Consider the following 26662-nt stretch of genomic DNA (forward strand, 5'->3'; position numbering starts at 1 on the left):
CACATTGCGCAGCGCAACAACTGCTGATGCAGGCTGCATCATGCGTGATGCATGATGCATGATCCCACTATGAGCAAGTATCGTGCTCGCACTGGCGCCTTGAAACCCCTGTCCCGAGTGTAGGCAGACGGGATGTCAGGGTCATACCACGCCGTCACCACGTGTCAACATGCCAGTCTCACCCCCCTCGGACCGGTCGGTCGAGATGACGTCCATACCAGCCGGCTCGACGACGCCTTCCGAAAGATGACAACCACCTCCATCTCGCACCCCACACGCAGCAGCCCGCACGTTCCATGTCGCTCAAGCTCCGGCAGACCATCCCCGGTCGACCGAGGCGAGAGTCTCCCGCCCCGCTCGCGGCGCTGTCCACGCCCAACGGCGCATACTTTGTGGGTTGAGAGCAAGTGCCAAGCCATTGACAGCCCAGGCATACCCTTCCTCGACTAATGTCATCCTTGTCCACCCCGATGGCGAGCTGCACGATACGCTCTCGTTCTGGGAAGCGCTGCCTTACCGTGCAGGCCCGTCAGGCATCGGGTCGCGCGATGTAGAAGGCGTCGTGGCGCGCGACGACACTGTGAGTTGTGGTCGAGGCCATCGCCGTCTGGAGCAAGGCGCGCCGCTGACCGGTTCACTCCAGATTATCGCTTGGAGTGGCGTCTATGTCGTTCTGTGGCAGCTCAACGCTGCAGATCCTTCGCCTGAATGGGTCGTGCACTCGACTATCGTTGCCTCGGCCAGCATCTCATCGCTAGACTACCAGACTGGTGGGTGCCAAGCAGCAGCGGCGCTAATGTGCAGGGACGGCCGCGCTGGGTACGGCAGCCGGTGTCGAGCTGTGGCGTGTTGAGCCTGAAGCTGAGGTTGTGGTGTGGGACCGTGTTTGGAAGTCGTAAGTTGTCATAGAGGACAGCGCCAAGCTCACACACAACAGCACCACCGCGTCCCCGCCCCTCGTCGCCATTCCACCCGCACGCACCCACGTTGCCTGGTATTTCAAGGTGAGCTGTCACCAGCTCGCACGACTAACACGCAGGGTTCGAGAACGGTGACAGTACAGACGCTTGGGCCGCGTGGCCAGGCGTCTGGCGAGCCGCAAGACATTCGTCAGCCACGCGAGATTGAGTGGATTGGTTGGCGATACTCTCCTTCGTGAGTGTTCAGCTCAGCGGCTCTGCTAACGTCTAGTGGCGACGCCCAGCTCTACGTCATCTCTACCAATGCTATCCTGCGCATCTTTGCGACCGTGCTCGACGACCCCTCCTGGTTCCAGCTCCTCTACTCGGTCGACCACCGGTCGTTCTCGCAGCTCGGCGGAACCGACAAGGGCAAGTCGACAGACTTTGGCTCCATCTGGGTCCCCGAGTCCCAGGTACTCCAGCATGGCGCTGACGACGCGCTCGCCACGGCAAAAACCAAGGGCCTGAGGCTGTCACCAAAGGTCGAGAACGTGCTCGAGCTCGTCAAGACTGGTGAGCTGGACCTAGCCGTGTGGTTTGGCCCAAACGGGACTGTTGCCCTTCGATCTCTTTTGGTGAGTTGGGTTTCTGTCGGCGTGCTGACCCCCAGAACCTCGATCGGAAACCCCCAACGCTTATCCATTCCGAACCCCTCGGCTCAGTCTCCGTCAACGTTAGTGCCAACTGGTCGACCCGAGGCCAACTCGCTCGCCACTGCATTGCCGGGACCCTCTTTGTTGGCTTCCCGCCTTCCGACTCCAACGCCGATGCTTCCTTCCTCTCTCTCTCCCTGATCGACCTTTTCGGTCTCGACGACTCGGCCCTGATCGGATCGACGCCCGAGCCAGACTTTGAGACCATGTCGGTGCTCATGACCCAGGACATCAAGCAGTTCGTCCGTACCCCGAACGGCCGTGGCCTGCTCGCTGTCGGAGAAGGCGGGGAGGTTGGCATCTGGGAGAAGCGGCGCCTCGGCAAGCTGTCAACCGACCCCCACGTCAAGTTGCCAGTTTCCCTCGTCGGCAAGGGCCAGTGGCAGGCACCGGTAACCCCGATTCTGTATTCCATCTACGCCAAGGGCCGTGGTGTCGCCTCCTACTTCAACGACCCAGTCCATGGGCCTCGCGTCGTTCTCCAACACCTCGACCCAGGAGATGGCACGCCGACAGAGCAGGTCGTCCTTCCTCATTTCCAACCCAAGGCAGGCGACGAGATCAAGATGCTGCTGGCCGTGTCGGACATTGACGACGGCTACAGTTCTCGTCGTCGCCGAACTCGCCGCGCGGTCATCATGGCTGTTGCAGCCAGCGGCGAGGCCTGGGTCTGGAGGATCGACCCGGCACCGACGTCGCCCCGTCAAGAGCTCTCCCAGTCTCCGCTCGAGACACCTAAACGATCCAACAGGCGGCTGTCGGTCGATTCGCCCTCTACCAGCCCTCTTCGCGGCGCGTCATAGTAAGTTTGCATCGTTCGACCCCGTCTAACATCTGCAGCTCGGCGGCTGCTCCCAACATCTATCGCAGCGACAAGCCCATCACAACCCTCATCTCGCACTCGGTTCTCCCAATCGAAGGCGGAGGCAAGCCGAGGTTCATCCTCCCTGTCGATCCCATGGGCTGGCACACCACCACCGTTGACTGGGAGACCGACACTCCACTTCAGGACATGGTCGTCACAGTCTCAGAGAACGGCGTACTCGAGTTCTGGAAGCCCAGGCTAGGCCAGCATATGCCAGGTACTCGGAGACCGACAATTCAAGGTGACTGGCACTGCCTCGACGCGGAGGATAGCCATGTTGCGTGGTTCCGCAGCAGCGTCGTCCACACCGAGAAGAAGAATGTTTCACTGGCCCGCTGCAGCTCGAGAAAGAAGACTGTGTTGGGTAAGCTGTCATCTCGTGGGCGTAGCTGACACCCAGTTTGCGAACTTGCCAATGGCCAGCACGAGATGACGATCTGGGACTCGAACGTCAGCGAGTTCTCCACAGGTCTGGAGCTCACCTTTGCCTTCGAGTGAGTGGGAAGCGTGTCGTACCACTGACCAGCAGGCATGGGGAGGTGATCCAGGACCTAGACTGGACGACGACCTCGGACCTTCAGTCAGTGCTCGCCGTCGGCTTCCCCCACCATATCGTTCTGGTATGCGAGCAGCGTATGAGCTACGTCGAGGTCACACCTGGCTGGGCGCCATTTATCAACATCGATATGAGAAAGTACACGTCGGTGCCGATCAACGACTCTATCTGGATTGCTGGAGGCTCGTTTGCCGTCGGCGTGGGCAACCAGATCTTCGTATTCAGCCGTTTCCTCGAACAGCACACCCCGCTGCCTTCGCCCGGTCAGTCGGTGCACCATGTGGAAGTGGACGACAACGACGACGACCCAGAGGACATCTTCGAGCTCATCGCGCATCAGAACGGCCCGCTGTTCGACTTCCACCCGACCATGATCATGCAGTGTCTCCTTTGGGGTAGGATCATATAAGCAAGATTGTCAGCTAACCTCCACAGACAAGATCGACTTGGTCAAGCGCATCCTCTGCACTCTTGTCAAGGATATTCGGGAAGACGAAGTCGACGGCAAGAGGCGACTCGTGTTCCAGCGCCTCGACCCTCTCGAGTTCCACACCACCAGCTCCAAGCCCAAGAAGGCCAAGGAGGCTACCGACTACTCGAACCTGTTCACATTCACTCCGACGGTCACGAGCGACGACGACGACCCGTTCAATGCCGATCTGGTGCAAGAGCTTGTGGACAAGATTGATGGTCCGGTTAAGATCCCTCTGAGCCAGGGTGAGAAGTCGTTGCTTGCTGCCCTGGCACAGGCTACACTCGAGGTTGAGCAATCTCGCCGTTCGTTGGACCTCTGCGGTCTGCGTTATCTCATCTCGATCAGGACGTTTGTCAACCGCGACAGACGAGCCGCCGGCCAGCAATCAGGCGCAGTCACTCCTCGCGGCGGCGTGCCAGGGCTGCCACCTCCCCCGGTCACCCATGCACGCATCTCGTTCCGCAACATTGTCTGGGCGACCCACAGTGAAAGCCAGGAAGTCCTCTTACAAGCTGCCGGTCAGGCTTGCGAGAACAACAAGATGATGTGGGAGGATGCGAAACGGCTGGGCATCTTCCTCTGGCTCAAATCGACCGATGCGATTCGAAGCCAGATGGAGGTTGTCGCACGTAACCGATTCATGGCCGGCGACGGAGGAGACCGCGACCCCATCGCTTGCTCGCTCATCTTCTTCGCTCTGGGCAAGAAGCAAGTGGTGCACGGCCTCTGGCGCCAGGCTCCAGGTCACAAGGAGCAGTCCATGATGATGAAGTTCTTAGCCAACGACTTCACTCTCGACCGCTGGAAGACGGCTGCTGCGAAGAACGCGTACGCCCTGTTGAGCAAGCAGCGTTATGGTGAGTGGGATGGTGCGGGAATGAGCTAACGGTCGCAGAGTACGCCGCAGCGTTCTTCATGCTCGCAGGCAAGCCCAAGGACGCCATCACTGTCTGCTTGAGGCAACTCAACGACTGGCAGCTGGCTGTGGCTCTGGCGCGCTGTATCGAGGGCGCCTCGGGTGGTGAGCTCCTCCGCTGGGTGCTTCTCGACACAGTCCTTCCCATTGCGTACAAGGGAGGACACCGCTGGTTGGCGTCATGGGCGCTGTGGATGCTCAACCGCCGCGACCTGGCTGTCCGTGTTCTCATTGTGAGTGGAGTTGCGTTGGGTAAGCAGCTGACAGCAAGACCCCCATGGACGACGTTGCAGAGGCCTGGAGCGAGACGACCAAGCTACCCGTGGGCCAGCCCGACAACGACGACCCTTCGCTCCTACTCCTCTTCCAGCACCTCAAGGGCAAGACCCTGCAGACTGCAAAGGGAACGAGCGAGATATCGGAGAAACTCGAGTTTGACTTTGTGCTCCACAATGCGGTGGTGTTCTGCCGCATGGGCTGCCACCCACTTGGTCTGGACCTTCTCCGCTCTTGGTCGTTCGAGCGGCCGTACTTCCCACCACCAAAGCGCCGCGAGGCTCCGTCGCCCGTTCAGGTCACCACACCGCTGGAACAACGCAACGGCATGATTACTTCCAGTCCCACGCGCGCCAAGCAGCCGCTTGCACCTCGGCGACGTGCATCCTTCATGCTATCCAACCCCCACGGCCGCGAGAGCATGGTCATGGATATGGATGTGCTGTCCGAGGGTGGAACAGAGCCGCCAACCAGAGAGGCGACACCTCCCGGCCAGAAGGCGACGCCGACCACGCCAGCTGGGGACCTGTTTGCAGGTATGCCTGGCTGGGGAGCCCCTGCGGCCGGCTTCCACAAGCAGTCGGACACTCACATGCCCACTCTGTCAGAGGAGCCAGCGTCGAACGGCATTGCGGGACCATCGCCGCAGAAGGCCGAGACGACCAACCCCATGAAACACCAGCGTCATGGCGTCCGCCAAGGCTCCATGGCATTCGACATGGACTCTTTCTTTGGAAACAAGGACCGGTTGCTGGCACTTCATGTAGCATCGCCATTGCCAGGCTCCGTGTTTGAGGACAGTGGTGGGCCGTCGCGATCGTCGACTCCATCGGTTAATCTGATGAGGGATCTTGCACGAAACGAGGATCAGGGTGCGACCGAGTTCAACCTAGACACATTTGGCTTTGGTGGTCCCGCGCCTCCACATGTGCCTACCCGCACACCGTCGCCAAGGCATATCGCGTCCAACCATTCCACCAACGCCAACTCGACAACTGCTACACCACCAGCCTCAATCACACCACCAAACAAGATTGGGCTCATGTCGTCTGCTCGCAAGGCCGACCCCGCCCAAGGCGGCGCCGAATTCAGCTTTGACGGCTTTGACGAAGTGCCTAGCGCCGGCGCCAAGACTACTACGGCTCCGATTGGATCCGCGGCCTCCGCCGCCAGCGTCACCGCGTCAGTTCCCACATCGACATCCACGGCCAGCGGTACCAAGGACGCATCCAAGCCAGCATCCGCCATCAAGTCAAAGATCGGCAACTTGTTCAAGGGCCACAAGTCGGACGCATCGCAAGGCGCGACCGAGTTTGACGCTGGCAACTTTGACCTGGCTGATAAGCCAAGGGTTCCCACGCGGGCCGATCCTGCTGCGGATGACGGGACGCCTGCACTTGGTGCGACGTCGTTCGGCAAGGTTGGCGATGAGAACGACCCAGCTGCCAAGACGGCAGACACCAAGGTCGCGTCCAAGGTCGCCCCCAATGTCGCGTCCAAGGATGCTGCCCCCGAGCCAGTGGATGTTGTCGATGAAGCCGACTTGAAGACTGCACGCGTTCCCACACGTGCCGAGCCGCCCGCCGACACTGGCACCCCCACCCTCACAGCCACCACGTTTGGCAAGGAGGGCGACGAGAACGACCCGAGCGCAAAGGCCAAGCCGGCGGCTGTCAGTAGGGCGGCGGCTGGTGCTGCGGCGGAGCCGTTCGACGACGCCGAGTTGGGAGGCAAACCCCGCATCCCCACACGTGCCGATCCTCCTGCGAGCACGGGCGCAGTGTCACTCGCCGCCACGACGTCATCCTCATTCGGCAAGGTTGGGGATGCCAACGACCCGCAAGCGAAGCCGGTTACGGCGAACACCAAGCCCGCTGCTACCAGCTCCAAGGTCGCGGCGTCGCCATCAGACGTGGTCGACGACGTCGCGGTTGGTGGCAAGCCGCGTGTTCCTGCCCGGCCTGATCCCACTGCTGGTGATGACGGCATCCCCGTCCTCACTGCGACGCAGTTTGGCAAGGACAGCGGAGGCGAGAGCAAGGGCACGGCTGGCGCGTCGCTGTTCGCCAAGGACGTAACGACGGCCGCGCCCGAGCCCAAGGCAGCGGCCGACTCGAAAGCCGCAGAGGTGACCAAGCTGGCAGACTCGAAGGCTGCCGAGGCGCCCAAGCCCGCTGCTGCCGAGCCCGCCAAACCCTCCGGCAGCCTCATGAAGGACAACAAGTCGCAGGCTGCGCAAGGGGGAGCCGACTTCAACATGGATGACTTTTTCTAGCCTAACCCCACATACGAATTGGACGAAATGCACACATGTATTGCTTAGCGTGTATGACTCGTTTGCATTACTTTGAGACAGAGCTGCTACAGGGCTTAGCTGCTACAGAGGTTGGACAGAGAGCGAGGCAGGCAGGCTAGAAGGTGTCGTCGTTGTCGGTCCTGCGGCCCTGGCCCTGGCCACCGCCGTAGTTGCCGCCGCCGCCGCCGCCGCCGCCGAACCCACCACCGCCGCCTCCAAAGCCGCCACCACCACCGCCGAAGCCTCCACCGCCGCCGCCGCCGCCGCCGAGCAGGTCAGCGAGGCCGCCGCCGCCGCCTCCACCACCGCCGTAGCCGCCGTCGTCGCGGCCGTACTTGCCGCCGCCGGAGCTTCCGCCGCCGTATCCACCGCCGCCACCACCGAAGCCGCCGCCGCCGCCGCCGCCCATCAGAGCCTCAAGCAGGCCGCCGCCGCCACCGCCGCCGCCCATGCCGCCACCCATCAGGCCGCCGCCGAAGGGCGAGCTGCCGCCGCCGGGGTATCCGCCGCCCGAGAGGCCGCCGAAGGCCGACGAGCCGCCAAAGCCGCCGCCGCCGCCCATGCCTCCGCCCATGAGGGCCGAGAGGAGCGCGCCCGAGCCGCCGCCGCCGCCCATTCCGCCGCCGGAGAAGGACGAGAACTGGGACGGGGGCGGGCCCATCGAGTGCGAGTAGCCCGACTGGGTGCGGCCCTGCGGCGTGTCTGTCAGCGATCGCACCGAGGGAGACAGACAGATCAACAACGTACCGACGACATGAGCTGCTGGAGGAGCATGCCGGCCATCGCGGCGCCCGCACCACCACCGCTACCGCCGCCGCCGCCCATGAGCGCGCCGAGCGCACCGGCCCCGCCGCCGCCCATGCCGCCGCCTCCGCCGCCCATCGCGGCGCCGAGGAGCGAGCTGAGGCCGGCCTTGTTCTTCACCTCGCTCGGATCAAAGTCGGGGCCCTGGTCGTCGGGGTTGAACGCGCGGTTCTTGACGGGCCCCGGGCCGTCGTCGCCGCCCACGGCGCCGCCCTCGGCCACGGCCGCGATGACGGGGACAGCGACGAGCTGCTCGGCGTGCACCTCGCCCTCGGCGTTACCCGGGTGGTTCTGGGGGCGTGAGCTGGGTGGCAAGAGAAGGGGATGGACACGCCTCCCTCGCGTCGCCGCTCGCTGCACTCACCCACTGCGTCGTCGGGGGGTTGGTCTCCGGGTTGATGTAGAAGAAGCAGTTGTACCGGTCGTCCCACTGGCGCACCCACGGCTGGGGGAGGTCCTTGTCTGCGGTGGCCGCGGCCTGCTTTACGTCTGCCATTGTTGTGGATGGATGGGGGGGTGGGGGGTGGTAGAGGTGGAAACGAAACAGTGGAAACAGAGGTGACGGGTTGCTGAAGTACCCGAGAGGGTGGGAGGCAGACTGCCTGCAGCTGCACGTCACGGTAAGTAGGCAAGGGACGCTGGTGACGCGCCGTTCCGCCCTGGCAGGCAGGTCGTCTCGCCCGGCCCGTCGCCAGGCAGGCAGCAGTCGTTGTTAGTGTCCTCATTTCGATCGCCAGCGTGGCTGTCAACCAACCAGATTGCTGAAACGGGACAATTCTGCTTGTCTTGGCAACACGTCAGCGGCTAACAAACGGTGACACGAATAACATTTGGAACACGCCAGACGACGGGTCGACGGATTCCAAGCGAGAGGGAGGGGGAGTATGTAGGGGGGAGATCTCCGTGGGAGCAAGCAACACTGGCTGCAAGGGGCCCGCCCTGGCTGCGAGGCCAAGCATGCATTGTGGCGGCTACAAGCTAGGTTGTCGCCCAACTCGAGCTTCACCAACGTCAGCCTGCGGAGCCCCGGCCCTGTCGATCCGGCTGTGCCTCGGTGCACGGCCTTTGGCTGACAAGAGCAAGCAAGACAAACCAGCTCTGCCTTCCATCCAAAGACTACATAGTTGAGCCATTTCACCACTGCGTCGACAGGCAGCGGGCGGCCCCCTTCAGCTCTCATGTACTATTACATCGTCGCCGGAGGAGCGTACTGTCGCCGCCCGACTTGCCATTGACGACGAGCAGTCACCAGTCGCTTTCGACCTCCCTTAAGGATCACCTTCGGCAGTGACTTTGGGTCCTGGGCATGACTTTAGGTCGAGCCTCCGGGGCCTAGGGCATGCATGACCTCGGACAGGCCACGGATCTCGGGCTTGTCGATACGCACCAGACTCCTCGAATCGAACTTGCGCGCGTTGGACTTGACGCCAGCCTTGACGCCAGCCTTGACGCCAGCCTTGACGCCAGCCTTGACGCCAGACGTGACGCCAGACTTAAAGCCGGCCTTGACGCCAGCCTTGACGCCACCCCCATCCCTCTTGAAGCCACTCCCAACCTTCTTGAACCCTCCTTTGATTCCATGCCCAAAATTCTTGAACGCTCCTTTGACTTTCGAACGCGCCTCGTTCTTGTCCTCACTCGAGCGAATGACCTCAACATTAAGGTCATCAGCGTCTCGAGCGATGATGGCGAGGGCCTCGTTGACCCAGCTGCCGGCTTCCCCTTCGCCCGTGTCAAGGGACCTCGAAGCGATGTCTTGATCGGTATCATCAAGATCCTCGAGTTCAAGGATCTGGCGGACAAAATTGGTAACGTCGCCGTAGTTGGCGCCTTCAATCTGGCCATCCTCGTCCTCAAAGTCGTTTAGGTTATTGTCGACAACGCGCTGGTCGTCGGCAGCACCGTCGCGTTCGATGAGCACCACGTCGGCTGCCTGCCGCTGCTGGAGAGCCACACCGTCCGATTCGGGGATAGGGGCTGACGTAACGTGACCTGCGATAGCAAGGAGGGCGAGAGCACCGGCGAGCTTCATTGTGTGTAGGGCTTTGTTGATTCGCTGGTGTTGTTGGTTGAACTTGGAACTCGCTGAGTGGAGTGGGACGGGACCGACGAGCCGCCTTTTATGCTGTTCTGAGAGCCGCCGAGACCACCAGAGCCATCACCTAGCACGAGAGAGCATCTTACACCAGCCCCAGTGTTCCTCACAGGAAAGACGAGCACCACGGCTACCATTCCGAACGCACGGGAAGGTAGCCTCTCCGCTCCGATGCCGGCCACAACGACGAGGGTGCTGATCCGCCCTCTCCCCTTGACAGGAGCTGTCAACACCGACCCCAGTATCAAAGGCCATGTTCATTCAAAGGAACCGGGGAGGTGTGAGGCAGCGCCCATCAATAGTGGGGAGGGGGAGATGGCCACCCGACACCCAGGTGATGACCATCTCCCCCCGCCATGTCAGTCCACGGTATGGACTTCCCCGGCCAGTTTCAACCCCTCTACATGTTGCAGAATGAGGAACCAAGGTACCGGGATCACGAGACGATACGTTTAAGCTTCAGCATAACAGCATGCGACGTCGGGGTATTCGAGACCAAGGGTGATCGTATCTCACAGGTTGATGTCGGACTGCTCGAGAGCGATTCCTCCAGTGCCTTTGCTGCGGATAATGGAGGATGGACCTGAGCGACGAGGTACACAACCTCCGCTAACCTAAAGTGTGTGCAATGGGCTAGTGGACTCGGCACTCAGCTTCGGCGTGTTGTGTTGTTGGATACTACGGGAAGAAGTGGACCTGAACTTCTGAATGTCGCACCGCCACAATGCCGCAAAAAACGGACTGCCAGAAAGCAGGCGTCAATGCGTTGCCTTCTAGAACCAAGGTACCAGCCTTGATTTAACGGGAAGCGGTTGTAGTCAACAGGCATAGGACAACAACCAGGGCAGCTTTATGCGTTAACACTTTATGCCTTAACATGAGGGGAACGGAGGTTTCAGGCAGAGGCCGTCACTTTCGTATCGTGCCACGCATTTCAATCGCGTAATCTCTCCTCCTGGAGAGTCCATATCCTGGAGAGTCCATATGGCGCTTGGGCGGCGTTCAAAGAGCCCGCGAGCTACGTTCAATAACACCTGGTCCGAGCCAATGGCCCATGTATGTGCATCCATTCCGGCTGCTACCAGAAAGCGATTACCAACAGCAGCGAGCATGTGTCCCCCCCCCCTCGTTGCTACACTCTGTTCCGTCCCCACAGCTCCTCTCCTCAGGCTACCAGCCCTTGCTGCCACCGGAGCCACCGGAGGCCCCGGTTCCACCAGTTCCAGCCCAGGGGTTACCTTTGTTCGCCTTGATGATGTTGGCGATTTCCTCTACCATCTCTTGGACCGTCTTCCGAGGGGAGACGCCGCGCGCCTCCCGGCCCTGCCCCTGGCCCGTGGCATCGCGGCTCTCGATCGTCGCGAGCGCGTCGCGGAGGTACTCTTCGACAGTGGCAAGCGCGGCACTGGCGATGTGGAGACTGTCGGGCTCGGTGGTGGGGGCTTGAACGATGGCGACAGGAGCGGGTGCCGCTGCTGCGGAGCCAACCAAGGCGAGGAGGGTGGCAAGTGCGATGACCTTCATGGAGGAGTTGAATGTGTCTCGGTGAGCGCTTGAGGCGGTTGGTATGTAACCAAGAAACAGACGCGATTCCCTGGACATACAGGCGCCTTTTATTTCTTCTGCCCCACTAGAATTGCTGGGGGAGACGCCTGAAGGGCTGTAACCGTCTGCCATCACAGGCGACGTGGAGACGCGCCGCTATGCCTGGGGGGCAGGTTGGCGTCGTTGTAGCGTGCAGTAGCGCCACACCTAGCGGTACATGGGGAGCGGAAGCCGCTCCAACTTCGAACGCTGCACCCGGCAGTGACACTTTAGCCGTACCCCAGTTCACACGGGTCGTTGGCATGGCGACCCCAAGTCGTATATTCCGTTACTCCGACTTGCCGTCGCCCATACATAGCTACGGTCGTGAAGGTGGGTGGCACTTGAGAAACTAGTGCGGGGTTCTAGAACCCTTGCGCCACACCCTGGTCCAATGCAAATGACGCTTATGCGTACATCCGGCCCAGACGCTCCGAGCGGGTGACAGTCGCAAGCTCGACTCCTTCCTCCTTTTATTCCACCCCGAGAACACCTCTCTCCAGGCTACCACCCTTCCCCGCTCTTGGAGTCCTTTCCGCCTGCGCCAGACGTGCCCTGCGACCCTTGTCCACCTTGGAGACCATTAATGATGGCCCACAGGCGGTCCAACTGGTCCTGAGAAATGGATTTGCCGCGCTTCTGAGCAAGGGTGCTGCGCTCTTCGTGGTCGCTGTCGCTGCCCGAGAGGGTGGCGAGGGCCTCGCGGAGGTACCTTTCGGCAGCGTCCAGCGCGTCGTTGGGCGCCTCGACATCTCTCTGCTGCACGCCCGGGACGTCGGCGAAGGGCGCCGGCGCAGCTGCGGCATGACCCGCCAAGGTGAGGAGGGTGACGAGGGCGACGAGCTTCATTGTGCTGGGGCTGGGAGTGTGCCGAGGTTGGCTTGGGTGTGCTTAGGGATAATAAAGCTGGGGGACATGGGGGCCAGGTCGAGGCGAACAGACCGTCTTTATCCCTTTCTGGCCTGCTAGAATCGCTGCGCGCGACCCTAGCCATCGCGGGTGAGGGAAGGGAGTGACCAAAGCTGACCACACGCTGGAGCTCTCCCTAACCCGTACTTTCCGGCCCGCACACAGTGATACTGTATGCAGGCCATAGGTCGTTCTGGCGGAACCTTGTCTCTGACTCCCGCTACAGCTCACATGCATATGCCTCTCAAGAGTAAGGTAATGTAAGGTTCGGAACCATCTACCCGTCGTTGGCCCGGGGGGGGGGGACGCCACCCGAAAAGCAGAGTCGGGGTCGGCGGGTCAGGTACAATTCCGCGCCGTCGCACTATCCTACCATCGCTACAGCCGCGCTCAACAATGGTCTGCCGCACCGCATGTGGCAGTTCAGAACGGGCAGTGTGCCCGCTGTACTGGTGCTCAAGTAGCCTCGCGCGCGATCTCGCCGTGGTCTGCGATGAGGTGACACCATGGTAGCCCATCGTTCACGTGCCAGCTTTCAATCCCGGATTGGACAGGGTGCCACATTGCAAAGCGGTGCTGCGCTCAATCACCCAATCCAACTGACTTTGTTGGAGGGAAGCTCGCAACATGGTGTCTACGTATGAAGACAGGTGGCAGGGTCAGTTAAGGACATGAAGCCACATGGTGGCCTCTTACCTCCCTGCAGCAGGCTCGGGCAGGGGTGGCATTGTCCAGAATGCCGGGCACCAACATCTGCCACTCACATTGCAGCGCTGCCTCATTCCAAATGCGCACAAGTAAACAGCATGAGCTTCTATCGGCGCTGGTCGGAGTTCCAATCCTCACAATCATCGGAGCATGATTCGCTCAGTCCATTTGAGACCCATGAACCCGTCTCGGACCCCAACTTGCTCGCCTGCGGTACGTGAGAGGCGTCGTCGCATTGCCCTGGGCGTCGTGGCGGTGTGTGCGGGCGCTGTGCCAGCCGTCACTCCCCGACAGACACACCCTATGGATCGGCCTCTGTGCATACTGTGCCAGAGAAGCGAGCACAATAAGTGTCTGGGCGTGGCGCAAGGGGCGAGGCCCTCACCCGTCGATCCTCCACTTCGGTGCCCTTCGCCTACGGCTGTGAACAAAACGCGTGCAACTAATTCTTCTCACCTCATCATTCTCTTTCCATTCCTTCCATCCTCTTCATCTCCCCTCAGTATGTCTTCCATCAGTGCTACCCCCGACACCCCCACCATTGTCGACGACGACAAGTGGACGACTGGCGACTTTGCACTCATCTCGTCCGATAACGTCCGCTTCCGCATTGACAGCTACCACCTGCAGGCGGCGAGGTGAGTAAGGAGAATCCATGGTGTATTCTGGATCACTGATGCATTCATTCAGCGTTGTCTTCCGCGATATGATAACCGCAGCCGATGGCCCCCGCGAAATTCACTTCACCGACGACGCTATCGAGGGCAGGCACGCTGTGTCTGCGTTTCTCCACTTGGCCACGGCGGGGTCTCTCTATGAAGCCCCAACTCCATGGAATGTATCAGGAACCGTTAAGCTTGTCCGATTCGTCCTCAAATTCGACTGCGTGACAGCGCTCAAGGTCTTGATCCTACGAACGAAGGAAACGTTGATCGACAACGACCAGACAACGACTTTGCATGTCTTCATCATCGGTGCAGTGTTGGACAACGAGGACCTCTGCCGCGCGAGCCTGAAACGTAACCAGGATTATTACTGGATAGAAGGTGAACCAGACACGATCGAAGCAACATCATACCTCCTCCACGGCTTCTGCTTCAACCCTCAAACGTGGTCGTTTTCCGCCTTTGGGCTCATCCCACTCCCACACCTCTGGGCTCTCAACCGCGCCTGGACCATGACTAAAAGCAACCGTGCCAAACTCCCTGATAAGTTTTGTGAGCTGCTCAAGGTTGCGAAGGGTACGTCAACTTTGTGTCCTCGCACACAGTACTTTACTGTACGGACTAACACTCCCAGCATACAAGCCTGAGTGACCCCACCGATGGGTGAACCTCTCTACAACTGCTCAAGGTGAACTACCACCTTTAAGACCACGACCCATCGGCAGGGATTTGACATCTGAGGTACGCACATGATGCGGAATAATGTCAGTCGGTCATCGCTCACCTTTCCACAGGCGAGCAGAATCGCAATACTGGCGTCTGCCACCGACAATGGTGGCTGTGCCTCATTCCACCCATTTCCTCCATTGTTGATGCATCCCATTGTTACCAACATCTGCACGCTTTGTTGCAACGCAAGAATTAACCAAAGAACCACACGACTTTGATGGCAACACAAAGACGTGACTGTCTCCACGGGTGATGTCCTGCTTGTCCTCAACGAGCAGTGATCAATAACGTCCGCTCAAACATGCTGTTATTGATTTCTCCGCGCCACATCAAACCGAGTCGAGTGATTGTCTCCTCATCATTAACTCGTGGTGACACCTGTACCGACACGAAGCGTTATTAACACACCGATATGGTATCTCTTGCATTTCCACTCAACTCACCTTCCCTGCACCAACTCACGCTTCGCAACTCCCACAGCCACCATGGCAAACAGCACGCACCACAACATGGAAGCCACGTTCACCGACAACGAGAAGTGGACGACGGGTGACTTTGAGCTCATCTCGTCGGACAATGTCCGGTTCTGGGTCGAGACGTACGAGCTCCAGGCCGCTGGGTACGTGCCTATCCTGTATGCTGTTCCCGGAAGACCGGCTGACCTCGCCCCAGTGGTGCCTTTCGCGACATGGCAGGAGTCGGGAACGGCACCAAGGCGCTACACTTCACGGACAGCCTCATCGAGACGGCTGATGTGCTCAACTCCTTTCTCGAGTTGATTACGACCTGCAGCCTGGACTCTGGCAACCTTGAAATTACAGTACACCTGGTCGAGTTTCTAAGCAAGTACGACTGTGAAAAGCACAAGACGGTGCTGTTGAACAGCCTGAAGGCGTGCCTGCCGCTCTCCTCCCCGGACCAAAGCTTTCTGAGCGTCTTCACAATCGGGGCCGTTCTTGATAACGAGGAGCTGTGCGAATTCGTTGTTGAGTTTGGCTCGTACGGCTCTTGGTCGGCGGATGACGACGACGGTGAAGTGGACGACAGTTGCAGCTTTCACGTTGAGGTCAGCATCTGGAACTCTCAAGCCATGCCGTATGACATGTGGCGCCTCATTCCAGGACCATACCTCTGGGCGTTGGAACGCACATATCTCACGTGCAAGGACGACCCGTCTGCCCTTTCCAAGACGTTCGTCCAGATGCTCAAGGTGGCCAAGGGTGAGTGCTCGCCCTGCCCGGTTGGTGGCTTTCCATACTGATGAGGCGCAGCCCGTGATGCTTCCCGATGAACGAGCGAGCCTTGGCTTGCTGCCCAGCTCTCGATAACCCTGTAGTGTTGCTGTGAGATGAATATGTTGTATACATCACCGACCATTGGGAAAGGAGTGCCGCCTATGTGATGCCAGCCTGCCACAAGTCGGTAGTTGCCGGCGTGGGGTGCGGCGCGAGGGGCACAGCGCCGATCCTCCACCCGACCAGCAACGCGCAACGCGTCTTCCTCCATCCCACTGGCTCTACTCAACTTTACTCTTATCACCACACACATCACCATGCCGCAAGACGACAACACCGACCCGCCCACCATAGTCGACGATCGCCGTTTCACGAGTGGCGACTTCGCGATCATCAGCTCTAACAACGTCCGCTTCCGCACCCATACCTACAACCTCCAGTACGCGAGGTGAGCCAAGTGTGACCTTGGTTGGGAAACGAGCGCTCACCACGACAGCTCCGTCTTCCGCGACATGCTGTCTACAGCGAGCGGTACCATGGAGATACACCTGACCGACAGTGCGATGGAAAAGGCAGCCACTGTTCGTCGCTTTCTCCAGCTCGTCACCACAGGCGACCTTGAGGAAGATCCCAACGTCTACACTGTATCGACCGTCAAGCTTGTCCAATTCCTCAAGAAGTACGACTGTCAATCCATGCTCAAGGTACTGCTTCGACGCACCATGGTAGAGTTCCCGCCACAGGCTTACGCGACTGGTATCTATGCCTTCATGATCGGAGCCGCCGCCGATGACATTAACTTTTGCGTGGCCTCCATGGAGTGCGACCTTCATCTGAAATGGGAGAGGGATGAGGACGCCGACAAGGATGGAGACGAGGCCGAGGACCAGGACGAGGACGAGGACGACGACAAGGACGACGACGACGACGAGGATGAGGATGAGGATGAGGAGGACGACGAGGGTGAGGAAGGCTGGAAGTATGGGACAGGTTATTGCTTCGACCCTCGTCAGCTGCCATTCAGGTTCTCCTCCCTCATCCCCCACCCATACCTCTGGGCCCTCGACCGCGCATGGGCGACCTCCCGCAAAGACACGCATAAGCTCCAAGTCAACTTCAAGAAGCTTATCCAAACGGCCAAGGGTGAGTTGCTCACTTGTGCGCTCGGCTGACAGCGTCAGCTTCCGCTTGAGTTGCCCCGCCATCGACCACTACCCCCTTCGACCAGGGAAGCTCAGTAGAAACTTCAACCTCAGCAATGTATACGATTGTGCTGGGACCTGAACAGCGGACATTGAAGCCCTAACCCCCCGCCGTGACCTCAACCCCAAGCCGCCCAGCCAGCACGATGGCATGCGTGGTGTCGGGTTGCTTGGACGCGTGCACAGCACAGAGCTGACACCGCGTACCGTAAGAGTGAGTGAGTGAGTGTGCACGCGGTGGAGCCCACCGGCACACCTTGTCAACACCTTGTCAGCATGCCTCCCACTTACGGCACTCCCTAACACCATGTCTATACAACTGGTACACTGCTGAACCGCGTGTCGGGAAACGGGTATGGTGCGACGCTCGCGACTTCACACCTCATGCCTCGTCGGGCGCGAGGTCGTATGACGCAAACTGCCTGGGGGCGACGGGCGCGGGGCTGGTGCCGAGACCCTGCTGCACCTTGGTGAGAAGTCGCTGGACAGCGGCGTCGCCGTCAGCCGTCGACTTGAGACCGAGGGTTGCGACACGGTCCATGTCAAAGACGGTGCAGCCAAGGTCGGGGCCGCCAAAGTCGGCCACCGCGGACGACTCGATGACCGAGTCGGTCGTGAAGAGAAGGTGAGGACCCTTAGTGTTGTTGCACACGCTGACAATCTCGTTGATGATTGTAAGACGATCCGACGTCTGCTTGGCGGCCTCGGGCGTCTGCTTGCCATTGGGCGCCTTGCCCGCCTTCTCAAGCGTGCCGTTGCCTGGCTTCTCGTCGATTCCATTGACTAGGGCGAGCCAGATGTTCTCCTCGACCTTGGCGGGGAGCTCGTACCGCTTCTCGTCGATCCACGACATGTCGAGCGCTGGGTTGAAGTCGGCGACAATGTTGGCGGGGGCTCCGACGGAATCAAGCGCAGCCTTGATGTGCTGCTCGACAACGGCACGGTCACCAAGGACTCCGTGCTTGCCCTTCTCCTTGATTGTTGTGCCTACAATCTTGAGGACGGAGGGGACGAGGACGGGACGAATGTTGGCCTTGCCAAGTGCGACGAGGAGGAAGCCGAGCTCCTTTTGCGGGGCGAGCGAGACGCGGCAGTCGAGGAAGGCAACGCCTTCACGGGCGGGGAACGGAGCGTTCGCCGAGCCCTTCGCGTCGGGTGCCAGCGACGTGTTCCACGACGGACGCGCCGAGGTGGTGGGTGCGGCCGCGGCCTTGGAGCCACCAGCTCCCTTGAAGTTGAGGCCGGCGAGGGCGGAGCCGGTGGACGCGACAGGCGAGGTTCCAGTCTTGGACTTGCGCTTGAACATTTTGGAGTCTGGTGGGTGTGGATGGGAGGGAAAGATGAGCGGCGAGGATGATATAGGGGGTGAGCCGAGAGGCGAGATACGGTAGCGAGGCAAGGGGCACGAACGTGGGCGTGAGCTTGGCTTGGCACTAACGAGAAGCGACTTACGGTTGTTATCGGTTGCGAGAAGCGTTCAAGAGAGATGGATGCGAGGTGATGTAAGTCACTGATGGGATAAGGACGTGAGAGGGATGTGGTTGTGGTCAGATGGGGACGATGGGCATGCCTCTGACACTGGGGTGGGCAAGCCAAGGCTCGGTAGTCTGAAGCGGTAGATGGCGATCCGGGCCGGCGGGGAGTGGGTCAAAGGCGGCGGCGGCGGCGACGGTGTCTGCGGCACGGGGCAGTTTGAGAATGTGGGGGGGTGCGGAGGGCGGCAGACGGGCACAAGCAGAGGGAGGGGCAAGGTGCGGGCGGCCTATGACGCCTTGTACCAGGGGCAGAGCATGTCGCTTGGAGGGGGAGGGCTTGGAGAATGTGGGGGGGCTCGATATCGCTTGAAGATCAGGCACCAGGAGACGCTCGACGCTGACAAGACCCAGGAAACGCACACTGCATGCCTACATTGGTCGACGGACCCTTGGCGGCGCCGCGCGCCTGACGCCGCAGCAGCGCGAGCTTGACGCGGAGACGGACATCTCGACGGCGCGTGGCTCCGGCTGCTGGCTCGCTGGAGCGTTTCCAGCGCCGATGTCATCGAGCTAGCGGCTGACGCCAAGACGTAATAGTGGGTTCTGCCGCTGGCTGTTTTATCATCGCACAAATGAAGCTTGGGTTGGTGGTGGGTGCCTCTGACCGTGCACCGCTCACGGTCTGCACCTGGCGGACCTTGCGCATCACTGTACAGACGATCACGCTGCGACCATGTGTGGATTGCGATCATGTGTGGATGGGCTCCTCCAGGCCGGACGGATATCGACGTCGTGTTTGGGTGAGCGGCATCGGCTTGCCGTCCGCTTTGCTATGGGTCGGCGTCTATCGGGCCTATTGCGCCATAACACAACGTGGACGAACTGTACACCGCCACCCTTGCGCGACGTGGACATTTGAAGCGCTCGCTACTATTGATGGACCTCGGTACTTATGGCGTATATCGAGGTGCGAAGGCATAGACAACATCGGGGCACCGGCTCGGCTCTTGTCTCGGCCTATTCCGGCTGTGCTCAGCACCCTCCACTCCAAGCTTGGAGCTCGTGTTCCATGCACGATGGGCTTGCACGCAGATCAAGGCCTGGCTCGATGGCCAACAGCAAGCATACAACCTATCCGAGCAACAAAGGACGCCTGAAGACGCCGAAAGAGCAAGATTACGGCCTCGTCGCATTGCTCCGGGCAAATTCCGCCGCCGGACATGCCCCGATACGAGCCACCGAAACTTGACGCGCGCTTACCAGAGCAACCATCGCGCTACGCCGACCAATGTTGGCAACATTGATGGGAGCAACCCTTGGACAACCCGACTCGAGACTCCGCAGCTTGGACACTTTCTCACCACTACTTGCCTTCCACCACTCCATGACCTTGGGCACCTTATAGTCGATCGGTGTACACGCAGCCAAGGAATACTGTCCCTCCGAGCACAGTAGCGACATGGCAGCAGCAGGAGGAGTAGCAGACGAGCACACCGCGGCAGGCTCGGCTCCATCGGTTCAGGCAACAACACCGATCGGCATCCTGGCTGACGTGAAACAAACAACTTCGACCGAGCGGTTAGACGCCGGCACCTGCCCACAGGAGAAGGAGAAGGACGTAGTGGATGCGGGCGGTGAGGCCGCAGCGCCCACCACCTCCGACGAGAACGACATCGGCCCGCCTCCGGATGGCGGCTTCCAGGCATGGTCCGTCGTGGCCAGCAGCGTGCTCCTCCTCTTCGCCGTCTTCGGCTTCAGTGAGTAGCTACCCCCGCGAACACACCGCTCACGCCGCAGTGAACGCCAACGGACAGCTCCAGGCCTACTGGCTCCAGAACCAGCTCAAGGCCTACTCAAAATCGGACGTAGCGTGAGTCGGAATCACCGACGCTGCGCGACGCGACGCCACGCAGCGCACGGAGCACGGCTGATACAAGCTCAGATGGCAGGGTTCGATCCAAACGCTCGTCGAGTTCGGTCTGGCCATCATAACCGGCCGATACTTTGACGTCCATGGTGCGCGGGTGCTCACAATCTCCGGTCTTGTGGGGACAGCCGCCGCCATCTGCGGCATGGCTTGTGAGTCGGCCGGCACACGACGGCGCTGACAATAGTCTCGTACAAGTACTACCAGCTCCTGCTCAGCAACATCATGTTTGGTGTCGCAGCGTCATGTGTGTACGCGCCTGCCAACGCCGTTGCCGCGCACTGGTTCCTCAAGAGACGATCAACGGCACTTGCCATAATCGTCGGCGGCGGTGGCCTCGGCGGTGTGGTCTATCCGATCCTGATTGAGAACTTGTTCAACCGAATGTGTGAGTGGGGTCTCCGTGTGTACCTGGGGTGTGGGGTTGAGCAAGGCTTCTCTGGGTGGGGGAAGAGTCGCAAGGGTGGCGTGTGCTGGTGGGGAAGCTTGTTTGGAGGCCAACCCAATCGCGCAGGTTGGTGGATGGGGCTCCCTGGGCTGTGGTCCAGGCCTGAACGACTGCCCCGCGTGGGCGTCTATCGGAGATGTGCAATCCCAGCTCATCGGGGAGGCTGCGGAACGTCGTGTGTAGTGCGGCGCCCGGAAGTGGCCGAGGACGCGAAAGTCGCCTCTCTGAGGCTGAGGTGCCTCTGCTCTGCCTTCACGGACACGGGCGTAAGATTCGCGCCGTATCATCGGCCGTAGTCTCTTGGGAATGCGGGGAACTGGGAGATTGAGATGATGATGATGGGATGGGAGACGGGGCCACCGCGACCCCACTCCACACTCCGGCCCCACAACCCGACCCCCCAGCCTCGGCTCAGCTAAACACCTCAGCGTACCGCGACACCATGCTCATCGTGATGGGGATCAACGTAGTGCTCATGCTCCCCTCCGTCTTCTTCATGAGGGCGAGGCTGCCGCCACGCACGCCGCCTCCATTCAGCGACATGAAGAAGCCGTGGAAAGACGTGCGGTACACTTTCCTCGTGGTTGGCGCCATGATGTACGGAATGAAGTGAGCAGCGATCCCACAGCTTCACCCCAACCGCACTTCTAACCCCTCACAGCATCCTCTCACCCTTCTTCCACGCCCTACCGTATGCGGCGTCCAACAACGTCCCAGATCACATTGGGCAATACGCCATCGCCATGGCGGGCGCCGGTTCAGTCGTGGGGCGACTCGCTTCTGGAGTTCTGGCCGACCGCATTGGCGTGTGGTATGTCTTTGGATCCATCGGCTTTAGCACCGCTGTGGTATTGTTTGCCTTCTGGACGCCGCCAGGGATTGGCACAGCGCCGACCGTCATCGGCCTAGTGACCTACGGATGGGTGTCTGGATCCTGGTTTGCCCTCATAGGGTCGGCCACCGCGTCCATTTCCCCTGTCGAGGAAGTGGGCATGCGCATCGGAATGCTCATCTCGTGCTTGTCCGTGCCGTCGCTCATCGGGCCCGTCATCACTGGAGGTGAGTAGTGGTGCTGGGGGTGGGGTGTTGTGGCAGCACCCCTGGCTGGACATCTAATCTCCGGCGGCCCGCTTGTTCTAAATCCGAACAACACTAACTCGTCAACAGAGCTCATCTCGGTGGGCAAAGACAAGTGGACGTACGCCGGCATCTGGTGTGGTGCATGCGCGTTGTTGTCGGGCATTCTGGTCATCCTTCCCCGCCTTACTGTGATTATCCGCAACAGGCGGAACCCTACTCCGACGCCAAACAAAAGTCCAGAGCCGGCCCAATGTGTGTGGGAGGAGACATTGCCAAGCACCGCGACTGCTGTAGGGCTTGAGGCGGGGAACCGGATCAACGAAGCTAGTCACCCACACCGGATTACAAGCCGAGCTGGTCGATGAGGCGGCGGGGGTGAGTGTGGGTCTCCACACAGGACGTGGGAGACTCAGGACGTGGGGACAAGTGGGCCATCTTTGCATACACTGTGCATACAGACGTGCAGGCATACAGGTTATAGGCATATAGTGTTACATTCTTGCATTCAGTGTTGGTTGCTGTAGGGGATGGGAGCACCCAGATCGCTGACAGTGAAGTAGTCAGTGCCACGTCCCACCTCTCTTCTGTCATCACCGCAGCTCGAACAAGACGCCGCAACTCCACAGACATTCCGGTGGGCAAGCCTGTGGCGTTCGGCACCGCAGTATGCCCTCGGATGCAAGTTGCAACCCGCTGCTGCAGGCGAATCAAACGTTGGAAAACAATCACAGCTGCGGTGTCTGACGCCGCCACAGGTCATCACGTGTCGTGAAAACCACACGGCATCGCGACGGCCGAATCGCCGTCGACGCGGGGATCGTATTTCCACAGCCCGAATCGATGTCATTCTGCGGGTGAAGCCATGCCGAGTGGCGGCATCCATGCATTCGTGGTGCGCTGTCGGAGGCCCTGACCTTGGATATCATGCCAAGAGGTTTAGTGCGCGATCACAAACCCTATGCGAAATCTGGGACGCGTTGTGGCCTGCCCCCGCCGCGGGACCCCAGTCTGGGGCCGCCGAGTCCGGCGAGCAGCAGACATGTACGTGGAGCAACGAGCTCGTACTGTGGCTCTGATGCTTATAACTTGGCTACATTCCAGTCGCAAGACACCAGTCCAGACTTCATTCCAGACTGAGCTTGATCTTCCGCTGGATATAAGACAAACCTTCACACCCACACACACACATGTTCGACAAGAAGCATTCGGCAGCAGAGCTCGCTTCCGCCGCCCACTCCATGTCCAGCACCGAGAAGGACCTGTCCAAGGTCGCGCACGTCGAGGTCGGCGACAAGGTTGACGACCTCGCCGCCGCGGGACACGTGGCGACCGACGCCCATGGTGAGTGAGGCGGGTGGCGGTTGCCGCGGGTCCACAGCTCATGTCAGGCAACCCGCTGTTCCAGTTCGACGCCGAGGCCGAGCGCCGGCTCGTGCGCAAGATTGACTGGTGCATCGTGCCCACCGTGTCGATCCTGTACCTCTTTTGCTTCATCGACGTGAGTTTGTGGCACCCGGCCTCGTCTCACACCTCAGCGCGCCAACATCGGCAACGCTCGCCTCGCCGGCTTCGAGAAAGACCTCAAGCTCCACGGCTATCAATTTAACATTTTGCTCACGTGCTTTTACATCAGCTACATTGTATTCGAGATCCCCTCGAACTTGTGCTGCAAGTACTTTGGTCCGGGCAAGTGGATCCCGTTTATCTCGCTGGGCTTTGGTGTAAGTGGCATTGTTTCACCTGGGCAGCGCTCACCGTCGCAGGTTTTCTCCATGATCACTGCCTTTGTGACCAACTTCTCCAACGCCGCCGCGGTGCGCTTCCTCTTGGGCATGTTCGAGGCCGGTATGCTGCCCGGTATCGCCTACTACATGTCTAGGTGGTACCGCAAGCACGAGCTCGGCTTCCGCCTCGGCCTGTACATTGTCATGGCGCCGCTTGCCGGGGCTTTCGGCGGCCTCCTCGCCTCTGGCATCCTCAAGCTCAACGGAATCGGAAAGGTCCACACGTGGCAGCAGATCTTCCTCATCGAGGGCATCATCACCATCGGCCTGTCCATCATGTCGTACTTCACCCTCACCGACCGCCCGGAGACTGCCCGCTGGCTCACAGAGGAGGAGAAGGCTCTCGCCATCGCCCGCGTCAAGTCGGAGAACGTCGGAACGTCCGAAGTTCTCGACAAGCTCGATACCCCCAAGATCCTCCGCGGTATCTTCAACCCCAACACCCTCATGGACTCGGCCATCTTCTTCCTCGACAACATCACCGTCCAGGGCCTCGGCTTCTTCCTCCCTACCATCATCGCGACCATCTACCCCAAGGCCACGACCATCCGCAAGCAGCTCTGGACCGTGCCGCCGTACGTGGTCGGCGCTTGCTTCGTCGTGGTTGTCCCCTGGCTCGCTATGAAGACGAACCGCCGCCTCGTGTACATGATCGGATCGGCCCCGCTGGTCATGATCGGTTACATCATCTTCCTGGCGACGAAGAACACGCATGCGAGGTATGGTGCCACCTTCCTCATCGCTTCCGGCGCCTTCACTTTTGGCCCTCTCTGCAACGCGCAGGCGTCAGCCAACACCCTTTCGGACACGGCACGCTCTGCAGCGATCGGCACGACGGTCATGTTCGGAAACATTGGTGGCCTCGTCTCGACCTGGGCCTTCTTGCCCTTCGACGGACCAAACTACCCCATTGGAAACGGCCTCAACCTGGGCACTTCGTCGACAATGTTCCTCCTCTGCATTGTCCTTCTCATGTGGCTCACGTACGACAACAAGCGCCGCGACCGCGTCGACCCTGATGAGAAGCTCCAAGGCATGACGGAGAAGCAGATTCAGGATCTCGACTGGAAACACCCCGGCTTCCGCTGGCACCCTTAGGGAATGGGATAACGTTGCATCTATTATGGTGATACTGGGAGTGCGGGTTTACTATTGTATCAACGGGAAAGGTCGGAGGCATGAATGCATCTTGGTAACAACGACTTGGGGAGCTTGGGGAGGATGCTCGAGATATCGCCTTATGACGGGACGCCTCTAGGCCACATTCGCCCAAGACACACCTTGTGTTCCCAGTTTATGTCCGCACTGCCTGTATCTCAGTCGACCAGCCTCCAAGGGCGATGCATGCGTGACGCAGAAGGCAACGCAGCAGGCAGAGCTCGCAAAGGCGCGCAAAGGCGCAAAGGGCGGACGATGACGTCTCCACGCGAGTGCCACGTTCCCTCCCTGAGCCACGTGACCGACGCGTCGCGCTCGCGCGCTCAGCCTCCACCATTTCGAAGGTGATTCAACCGCGGCAGCCGACCTGTTTGACTTTCCTCCTCCTCTTCCTCCCATCGCTTCACACTCGCATCACAAAAGCAATGGCAACGACACTGGGACAGCGCCCACAAGCAGCGCAGGAGAACCGCCTCCAGCCATGGATTGAGAAGTAGTGCGTGGAGCTGTCTGGCCCCGGAACCCCAGCTGACGCGCCCAGCCGCCCGAAGACAATCGACGACGTCTCGTCGCAGGAGAACACGGTTGCCGTGTTGCGCAAGGCCTTGGCCAGCACAAATGTGAGCTACCCGGATTTCACGGCAGGACTTAGCTCACGCGCAGCTCCCGCACATGCTGTTCTACGGCCCACCGGGTACAGGCAAGACGTCCACGATCCTCGCGCTCGCGCGCCAGCTCTTCGGGTGAGTCAACCCCTCCTGCCTCCCCAGCTCACACCAGCCCCGACCTGTTCCGCTCGCGCGTGCTCGAGCTCAACGCGTCCGACGAGCGCGGCATCAGCGTCGTGCGCGAGAAGATCAAGACATTTGCGCGTGAGACGCCGCGCAACGCCGGTGTGTCGTCCGACGGCAAGGAGTACCCCTGCCCGCCGTACAAGCTCATCATCCTCGACGAGGCGGACAGCATGACGCAGGACGCGCAGAGCGCGCTCCGTCGTATCATGGAGACGTACTCGCGTATCACGCGATTCTGTCTCGTCTGCAACTACGTCACGAGGTGAGCTGTGTATGGCAGGACGTAAGCTGACACCCCAGGATCATCGAGCCCCTCGCCTCGCGTTGCTCCAAGTTCCGCTTCCGACCCCTCGCTGCCGACAGCTCGCAGGCGCGGATAGAGATGATTGCGCAGGCGGAGAACGTTCAGATTGAGCCAGGAGTGCGTGCGCTAAGCTCGATCTCGCACTCCAGCGCTGACACTACAGGTCCTCGAGCTCATCCTCAAGCTCTCCGGCGGTGACCTCCGCAAGGCCATCACCTACCTCCAGACAGCACAGCGCTTGCATTCCGCGAGCGAGCCCCCAACGCCCATTAACGCCATCTCTGGTGAGCTGCCTCCTCCTCGCCTTAGCTCACACCCCAGTGCACGAGATCTCGGGCGTGGTTCCCGACGACGTGATTCACAGCCTCCTGCGCGCAATGGGTGTCGAGCCAGGCGAGGGCCTCAACCCCGCCCTCGCAGCAGGCGGCTTTGAGGGCCTGCGCGCCGAGGTGCGCCGCGTCGGCCGGGAAGGCTGGTCTGCCGGCCAGCTCCTCGAGCAGATCCACGACGCCATCATCCCGCTCGCGACTATCCCGACCGTGGCCAAGTCCAACGTCGCGATCGCGATCGCCGAGTGCGACAAGGCGCTGTGCGAGGGCGGCGACGAGGAGCTGCAGCTCTTCGAGGCCGCCCTGCGCATCAAGGACGCGCTGAGCAAGGCGTAGGGTTGTAGCGTGGGCGATGTATATTATCTGTATGCGGCGTGCATTGTCAGGAGTCAAGAGCGGCGGCGAAGCCGGCTGAAGCGTGCCGTTCATCGTC

At 60.5% G+C, this 26662-nt stretch overlaps 10 protein-coding genes across 11 annotated transcripts; 6 read left to right on the top strand and 4 right to left on the bottom strand.

Annotated features, from left to right (window-relative positions):
• The first annotated feature begins 263 nt into the window (after nucleotides 1–263).
• RAV1_1 (Regulator of V-ATPase in vacuolar membrane protein 1) lies at nucleotides 264–7026 on the top strand. Of its 2 annotated transcripts, XM_062770125.1 has the most exons (14): nucleotides 264–392; nucleotides 431–580; nucleotides 644–770; nucleotides 805–895; nucleotides 938–1004; nucleotides 1040–1155; nucleotides 1192–1537; nucleotides 1573–2417; nucleotides 2456–2844; nucleotides 2881–2974; nucleotides 3010–3431; nucleotides 3472–4368; nucleotides 4407–4660; nucleotides 4699–7026. In XM_062770125.1, exons 1-14 carry the CDS (start codon nucleotides 297–299, stop codon nucleotides 6976–6978), a joined length of 6174 nt encoding a protein of 2057 aa, XP_062626110.1. In that variant the 5' UTR covers nucleotides 264–296; the 3' UTR covers nucleotides 6979–7026. The 2 variants fall into 2 exon arrangements, with proteins under 2 accessions (XP_062626110.1, XP_062626109.1); XM_062770126.1 differs by having other exon boundaries at nucleotides 431–770.
• An 88-nt stretch (nucleotides 7027–7114) lies between these two features.
• LOC62_03G003590 (uncharacterized protein) lies at nucleotides 7115–8320 on the bottom strand (the record flags this gene model as incomplete). The annotated part of the gene is made up of 3 exons (XM_062770127.1): nucleotides 8168–8320; nucleotides 7747–8094; nucleotides 7115–7690 (listed from the first exon to the last, which is right to left on the bottom strand). Exons 1-3 carry the CDS (start codon nucleotides 8297–8299, stop codon nucleotides 7115–7117), a joined length of 1056 nt encoding a protein of 351 aa, XP_062626111.1. The 5' UTR covers nucleotides 8300–8320.
• Nucleotides 8321–9115: 795 nt separating this feature from the next.
• LOC62_03G003591 (uncharacterized protein) lies at nucleotides 9116–9835 on the bottom strand (the record flags this gene model as incomplete). The annotated part of the gene is made up of 1 exon (XM_062770128.1): nucleotides 9116–9835. The coding sequence occupies one exon, from the start codon at nucleotides 9833–9835 to the stop codon at nucleotides 9116–9118; it is 720 nt and encodes a 239-aa protein (XP_062626112.1).
• A 1233-nt stretch (nucleotides 9836–11068) lies between these two features.
• On the bottom strand, nucleotides 11069–12331 carry LOC62_03G003592 (uncharacterized protein; the record flags this gene model as incomplete). Its single annotated transcript, XM_062770129.1, has 2 exons — nucleotides 11069–11303; nucleotides 12081–12331. The coding sequence occupies 2 exons, from the start codon at nucleotides 12329–12331 to the stop codon at nucleotides 11069–11071; spliced, it is 486 nt and encodes a 161-aa protein (XP_062626113.1).
• A 1272-nt stretch (nucleotides 12332–13603) lies between these two features.
• LOC62_03G003593 (uncharacterized protein) lies at nucleotides 13604–14415 on the top strand (the record flags this gene model as incomplete). The annotated part of the gene is made up of 3 exons (XM_062770130.1): nucleotides 13604–13737; nucleotides 13790–14340; nucleotides 14399–14415. 3 exons carry the CDS (start codon nucleotides 13604–13606, stop codon nucleotides 14413–14415), a joined length of 702 nt encoding a protein of 233 aa, XP_062626114.1.
• A 563-nt stretch (nucleotides 14416–14978) lies between these two features.
• On the top strand, nucleotides 14979–16900 carry LOC62_03G003594 (uncharacterized protein; the record flags this gene model as incomplete). Its single annotated transcript, XM_062770131.1, has 4 exons — nucleotides 14979–15112; nucleotides 15166–15713; nucleotides 15975–16176; nucleotides 16225–16900. The coding sequence occupies 4 exons, from the start codon at nucleotides 14979–14981 to the stop codon at nucleotides 16898–16900; spliced, it is 1560 nt and encodes a 519-aa protein (XP_062626115.1).
• A 412-nt stretch (nucleotides 16901–17312) lies between these two features.
• On the bottom strand, nucleotides 17313–18236 carry LOC62_03G003595 (uncharacterized protein; the record flags this gene model as incomplete). The annotated part of the gene is made up of 1 exon (XM_062770132.1): nucleotides 17313–18236. The coding sequence occupies one exon, from the start codon at nucleotides 18234–18236 to the stop codon at nucleotides 17313–17315; it is 924 nt and encodes a 307-aa protein (XP_062626116.1).
• A 1515-nt stretch (nucleotides 18237–19751) lies between these two features.
• Nucleotides 19752–22354, top strand: FFUJ_12242_0 (Fujikurins efflux protein). The gene is made up of 7 exons (XM_062770133.1): nucleotides 19752–20162; nucleotides 20203–20275; nucleotides 20348–20484; nucleotides 20520–20720; nucleotides 21209–21389; nucleotides 21442–21839; nucleotides 21948–22354. Exons 1-7 carry the CDS (start codon nucleotides 19865–19867, stop codon nucleotides 22223–22225), a joined length of 1566 nt encoding a protein of 521 aa, XP_062626117.1. The 5' UTR covers nucleotides 19752–19864; the 3' UTR covers nucleotides 22226–22354.
• A 693-nt stretch (nucleotides 22355–23047) lies between these two features.
• SPAC1039.04_1 (putative transporter) lies at nucleotides 23048–24742 on the top strand (the record flags this gene model as incomplete). The annotated part of the gene is made up of 3 exons (XM_062770134.1): nucleotides 23048–23201; nucleotides 23249–23358; nucleotides 23396–24742. 3 exons carry the CDS (start codon nucleotides 23048–23050, stop codon nucleotides 24740–24742), a joined length of 1611 nt encoding a protein of 536 aa, XP_062626118.1.
• A 485-nt stretch (nucleotides 24743–25227) lies between these two features.
• rfc2 (Replication factor C subunit 2) lies at nucleotides 25228–26565 on the top strand (the record flags this gene model as incomplete). The annotated part of the gene is made up of 7 exons (XM_062770135.1): nucleotides 25228–25295; nucleotides 25344–25422; nucleotides 25466–25545; nucleotides 25583–25858; nucleotides 25897–26017; nucleotides 26064–26184; nucleotides 26222–26565. 7 exons carry the CDS (start codon nucleotides 25228–25230, stop codon nucleotides 26563–26565), a joined length of 1089 nt encoding a protein of 362 aa, XP_062626119.1.
• Nucleotides 26566–26662: the final 97 nt, after the last annotated feature.

This window comes from Vanrija pseudolonga, chromosome 3 (assembly GCF_020906515.1).
Source record: "Vanrija pseudolonga chromosome 3, complete sequence".
Taxonomy (NCBI): domain Eukaryota; kingdom Fungi; phylum Basidiomycota; class Tremellomycetes; order Trichosporonales; family Trichosporonaceae; genus Vanrija; species Vanrija pseudolonga.